The sequence below is a fragment of the Bos taurus genome, chromosome 8 (assembly GCF_002263795.3).
Source record: "Bos taurus isolate L1 Dominette 01449 registration number 42190680 breed Hereford chromosome 8, ARS-UCD2.0, whole genome shotgun sequence".
In the NCBI taxonomy this organism is placed as follows: Eukaryota; Metazoa; Chordata; class Mammalia; order Artiodactyla; family Bovidae; genus Bos; species Bos taurus.
This window is the reverse complement of record NC_037335.1, coordinates 17,297,799-17,303,798: the sequence shown is the minus strand read 5'-3', so window position 1 is coordinate 17,303,798 and position 6,000 is coordinate 17,297,799. Positions and strand designations below refer to the sequence as shown.

The 6,000-nt window shown below is 36.9% G+C and overlaps 1 protein-coding gene across 1 annotated transcript in view; it reads right to left on the bottom strand.

Annotated features, from left to right (window-relative positions):
* The window catches only part of PLAA (phospholipase A2 activating protein), a 40,082-nt gene that overhangs the window by 16,729 nt on the left and 17,353 nt on the right, over positions 1–6,000 (bottom strand). The window contains 2 exon segments of the mRNA NM_001105335.1: positions 3,090–3,259; positions 5,386–5,521. Coding sequence (NP_001098805.1) covers positions 3,090–3,259; positions 5,386–5,521 — 306 coding nt within the window.

Genomic DNA, 6,000 nt, shown 5'->3' with positions numbered 1-6,000 from the left:
CAATGCTACCTATTGGTACAAGCCACCAGTATTTCTTAGTTGGACTGATTCAATGGCCTCCTAATATAGGCCCTGGAACCCCCTAGAGTCTAAATACACTGGCTGTTTATTGTGCTTATTATATTCTCTACACAGATGTTGGCAAGATTTGCTTCCGACCCTCCTTAGGAACTTTACCTGAAAGTCACATTCTCAGAAGGCCTTCAGTGGCAGAGGCACCTAGCTGTCCTCTAGAAATTCCTGCTCCTATTACAATGGAGTCCCGAGATTACATACTGAGTAATGGTCAGTGGAATCTGGGTGGGTGTGATATCAGTTCAGTTGCTCAGTTGTGTCGGACTCTTTGCGACTCCATGGACTGCAGCAAGCCAGGCTTCCCTTTCCATCACCAACTCTTCAAGCCCACTCAACTCATGTCCATTGAGTTGGTGATGCCATCCAACCATCTCATCCTCTGTCCTCCCCTTCTCCTCCCACCTTCAATCTTTCCCAACATCAGGGTCTTTTCCAATGGGTCAGTTCTTCGTATCAGGTGGTCAAAGTATTGGAGTTTCAGCTTTAGGGTCTGATATATGCTGGTTCCAAACCTAGTCCGTCATTTTCTACCCTCCCCTCTTATACTATCTAGTGATTGAATGTCTATAACCAAGGGGACCCTGCAAGCACCTGCTGAAGATGGTGATTTAAGCTCGAGCACCTGAATAACTCAGAGGAGTACATATTCCAGGACACCCTGTCATCAACTGAACTCTAAATGTACAACAAATAAACCTTCTCTTGTGTTAAGCCACTGAGATTTTAGGATTTATCTGTTATAGCAACTAGTGCTATCCTAAGTAGTAAACATTTCCTGACCACTGAATTTATAACTCCTGTTTTGATTTTTATTAAAACTCAACTCCTGCTTTACTTTTCCCATAGAATTTATCATTATCTGACATACTTGTGTATCTACTTACTTTTAAATTATCTGCCTCCTGTAGAGTATAAATTTGTGAGAAAAGAATCTGTATTGTGTAGAGTTTAGAACAATGCCAGGTACACAGTAAGTACCTAGTAAATATTTACTGAATGTGTATATATGTATGGACAAAAAGATCACATTTTTGCAAAGAACTATAAGAATATTAAAAACATGAAATGATATGAACGTATTCAAACTCTGGTTTCAGAAATCCAAAGAAATTTTTTATGTGGGTTGTATCAGTTGATTTACTGAATTTGAAATTAAAAATGAGAAGAATAAAAAATATATTTACTTCATGGAAAACAGTAAGTGATCTCTTTGTTATTGTTGTTTAGTCATTAAGCCGTGTCTGAGTCTTTTCAACCTCATGGACAGTAGCCCACCAGGCTCCTCTGTCCATAGGATTTCCGAGGCAAAAGTACTGGAGTAGATTGCCATTTCCTTCTCTAGGGGATCTTCAGGACCCAGAGATTGAACCTGCGTCTCCTGCATTGGCAGGCAGATTCTTTACCACTGAGCCACCAGGGAAGCCCAATAGATCCATTACATATTGAATAAGTAATAGTTTAATGAAAAATTAGTTTTAGAAATTTAGTAAGAAGACTGGCGTTGGGCGTTGTTGTATGTTTTCGTAAATCTCTTTACCGTCTCTCTTAATGGAAGACAGCTGGATTATCATACCTGACCCTGCATTTAACCTTTGTAATTTGTTATTCGGTTGCAGTATATCAAGAAAATCCCATGTCACACGGATAATACAGTTGAAAAGAGAGGACTGGTCTAACAGCCTTTTCAGAAAAATGTGGATATTCTACATGGGCAGATCCTAAAAGGTTAAAACTTTAGAATCTAAAATTGTATCAATGAACTTGTCATGCTCTATTATACTAAAATCCATTGGTCCATCAAACTCTGAACAGTTCTTTTACTCATTTATGATTGTTAGACCACAAACTGGTCATCTGGAAAACACTGATTAAATCACTGATCTATACAGATCTTCCATATGATTACACATTTTATTATTCAATATTAAAAAGTCTCATTTGTTAATATTACCACTGATGTTACAAGTCTTTCAAAATTTCAATTTTCAGTTGGAAGTTTGAATCTTATCTTTGGCAACAAATACTATCAATCGTTTTCCTTAGAGTGACATGCTCATTTCATTCATTTTCCAAAAAAGGCCTGCCAAATATCTAAGTCTGAATAACTACAGCTGTTCTTCGAAATAAAAGTGGCATTCCATGAAAAAAGGGAAAGTTCAGCCTGCAACTCCAATGACTGCAGAAGTACTTAACCCGGAGGCATGTGGTGCTCTGGTATACTGTAGGTGTTCTTTACATCTTGTCATCCAGAACGTTAAAAACATGTACTAAAGGGCCAAAATGCAATTTTTAATGCTTTTTCAGGAACATTCTTAAGAGCAGATGCATTTTTTCTTAAAAACAATAACTGCATGCCAGTGAAGAACACCATGACCACCTGAACAGTCTGGTGCCACTGCCTTGATCTGTGTACTAAGGAGCCAGCAGTTTTACCCACCACTGCTTTTATACCATTTTGTTAACACAGTGTTAAAAGTCAAATAACATTTTTGTATTACAAAACTAGTTATGACCATATGGATATCCTGAAAGGATCTCAGAACCCCCAGGGATTCATGGATCAAGGGATCACGGATCCATCCAACATAAAGTTTCATTTGAGACAACCACTGTCCTGATTTTAAGCTCAAATGATGCCGAACTCACTAAGCAGACATTCCATTATTTAAACTCATTTTTAGTCTATACAGCCTCTCAGAGAATCAAGTCAACCAAAAGTTATTAAATGATTGACTTCTGAACACCTACCATATACATGAACTAAGTATTAAAAAAAAAAAAAGATTCCTGTTTATGGGGAACTTAGCTCAAAGTCTTTAAAATGATGAGGCAGAGGCAAAAAGAACATGGGTTTCTCATTGTGATTATGCATAATAAAAATTCTCAGAAATTGGTGCCTGGCAATGAAAATAATACTGAATGACTTAACAAAACAATCTTTTTTTCTGTCACTGATTATTCCAAAAGGCAAACATGGTATCGTTTTTTACTACTAGATACACTGAAATATTTACCAGGTTCATTCAGATGTTCCCTCCCAGGAAGTTGTTCAGCATTAATGTCCCCTAAGTCACCAGTTTTGGAATCAATGGTTGCTTGAGAGAGTTCTCTTTCAAAAGCCTTGATTTCCTCAGCACTTGCTGTCCGATCCTCTGATTCTGTAAACACTCTAATAATACCATCACTGTAATGAAACAGAAACTGATTTTAAGTCATTACCACAATGTATTAACATTATCACACTTAAAAGATCCAAAGCAAAAATAATCTGTATATGTGAATATGAAAAATGTTACTACATATTTATTGCTGAATATAGAACTATGCTGATTTCAGCACACTACTCTCTACTTTCCAAAGCAACAGAAAGGATGGAAAAAGACTTTTTAAGAAAAAAGTTACTGGCAAAGAGCAAAGAGATATATATTTAACACAATTTTCAATTCCAAATTAAATATTTACCATCACAAAAATCTACAGGTATAGTATACACTTTCAAAGTTAGTAGTACACATGTATTACGGTATACAAAAGAGTGGTGAACTGTTTCACTTACAAAGGGCTCAAATGCCCAACATAAGGCTTAGAAAATACTAGATGCTCGATATCCATTCATTAGAAACACATGGAGCCTGTCCTTGCTATTCCATTAATTAGCAATGTTACCCAACAAAACAAAACAAAACAAAAAAACAGCTTCACCTCTGGACTAGATGGCAGGCCCAATTTCTATTCTTGGGAAAATGACTTGGTTTCCATTTCTCTTTTCAAAATTTTGTGGTGAGAGAGGCAAGTTACCCACTTTCAACTGTATTAATCTCACTCAGCTCTATAGTGAACTTTCTTACTTAACCTTCTACTAACAGCAAATGTTATCACTTTATTTATTTTTCTTCAATTTTAAATAAGTTTAGGGTGAAAATAACTAAACCGACATATCAACCCTGACCCAGCCAAGGAGTAACACACACGTGCTTTAGTAGATCCCGTTCTCTTACGGCTGTCACTCTCTTTTTCCTCTTGCCTTCAATGCCAGAGTAGCCTGTGATCCTTTCCTTCATCCATTTCTTCAAAAAAGTCTTTGTCTCCTCTTACTACCTTTTTCTATCATTTTCTATCAAAATGTGATGTCAAAAAGGTCACTACTAACATCTTTCAAAGCAAATCCAAAAGCTTTTCTAACTTTTCATTCCTTAACCCCTCATGTACTTACTGACACTGATCACAATTGGCCTCCAAAATCTCTTTTTTCCAAGTTTGAATTTCAACACCTGGATTGTTTTTTCTTTTTTCGGCTACTGGCTTTTCTTTCTCTATCCACAGTGTAGCATAAATTCAGCCTTTAGTACTGCTCCTTCCCTTCTGTTTCTTCGTTCAGATGCCCTATCCCTGGTCTCTGGAAGTCTGGTGCTAATCTTGATCTGCGGTCCCAGCTGTTACACTGGGATCCAGTCCAACTGCCTGAGTGTGACTTAACAGCACAGATCCCAGGAGGTTATCACCTTTCTCACCAGACCAGTTCTCGCACTTCTCCATTTTTATTCATGTGGACTTCTACTCATTCAAACTTTGAAACTTTATCCTTTTTTTTCATCCCCTTTCTGATCATTTTCCCTCTGCATTATCTCATTTTTTGGTCTTTTATCTATTAATACTGTGGGGGTAATAATATTTCATAACTTTACATCCCACCCCTACAGTTGCTTTTTAATTTGGTTTCCTGTCCATTGTCACCACTAGTTAAATCTAACCTACATATTTAATGATTCCTAAGTTCTGTTCACCACTTCTTACTCAAGAGCTATAACCCTTTAACCCCAAGCACTGAATCTAACAAACGCCGGGCATTCCAGGCTCTTCACGATTAAGCCCCACCCTACCAGCTTACCACTGTCACCCACTGCTCCCCAGAACTGGGCCTCCACCATTTGCCTTCGTCTCCCACACACGTCACTCCTGGTCCCATGCCACACTTGACTTGTACTTCTATTTTTGATAGAAACTTTCTTTGCTGTTTTTATTCATTATCTTTCAAAACCCAATTCAAATTTCTTCTCCAAAAGGTTTGCCCACACCAATTTGTAATTTCTCTCATTTCAAGTTTCAACTGTACAACCTGTAATACAATACTAATGCAATATATATCATGTATCACTAATGCAAAAGCTGTTATACCTACTACTGTTTTGTTTAGTGACACAAATATACCTGTGATCTCCCCAGTTCACCTGAAATTCTATGGCTTATCTCTGTGCTCCCTACCTAAGGCCTAGACACATATCATTGATTGATTGACTAGAATGTGAATACCTCGCACCAACCACAATGTCACCATTGTCCAGCACACAGCAGCACCATATAGACTGAGCTGGAAGTCGGATTGTTTGAGCACATTCCCCATGTTTCCAGATTCTCAGAGATCTGTCTTCTGCTGTTGTCACAAAATCTAAAATTAATGAATATGGGAAAAATTAGCCTGAATAAATAAAATTCAGTATTTATATATACTACCTTTCTAAATAGGCATCAGATCAGATCAGATCAGGTCACTTACTGATATTTAAACCCCAAAGTACTTATAAATTATAGTTCTAAATTTTATGTATATGTCACTTATACCATATACAACTTCAAAAAATTACATTTTTGTATGTTCACATCTTACTATACTTTACACCAATAAATTGTATGAAATCTTTCTTCAGATGCCCAAGAACCTTTTACAACACAACCATCAAGTCTGAATGAATATAAAGATGATCATAACAGTTTTCTCCTTAGGAAAAATATATTTACAAAATAAAGTTACTAAATTATTCAAGTTACAGTTAGTAAACTGAAAACTGATTTAAACCATTAGCACTCTGCACCACCTCCCAACCTCAAGATGGGACAGAACAACACTCAACACAGAATTTTAAATAT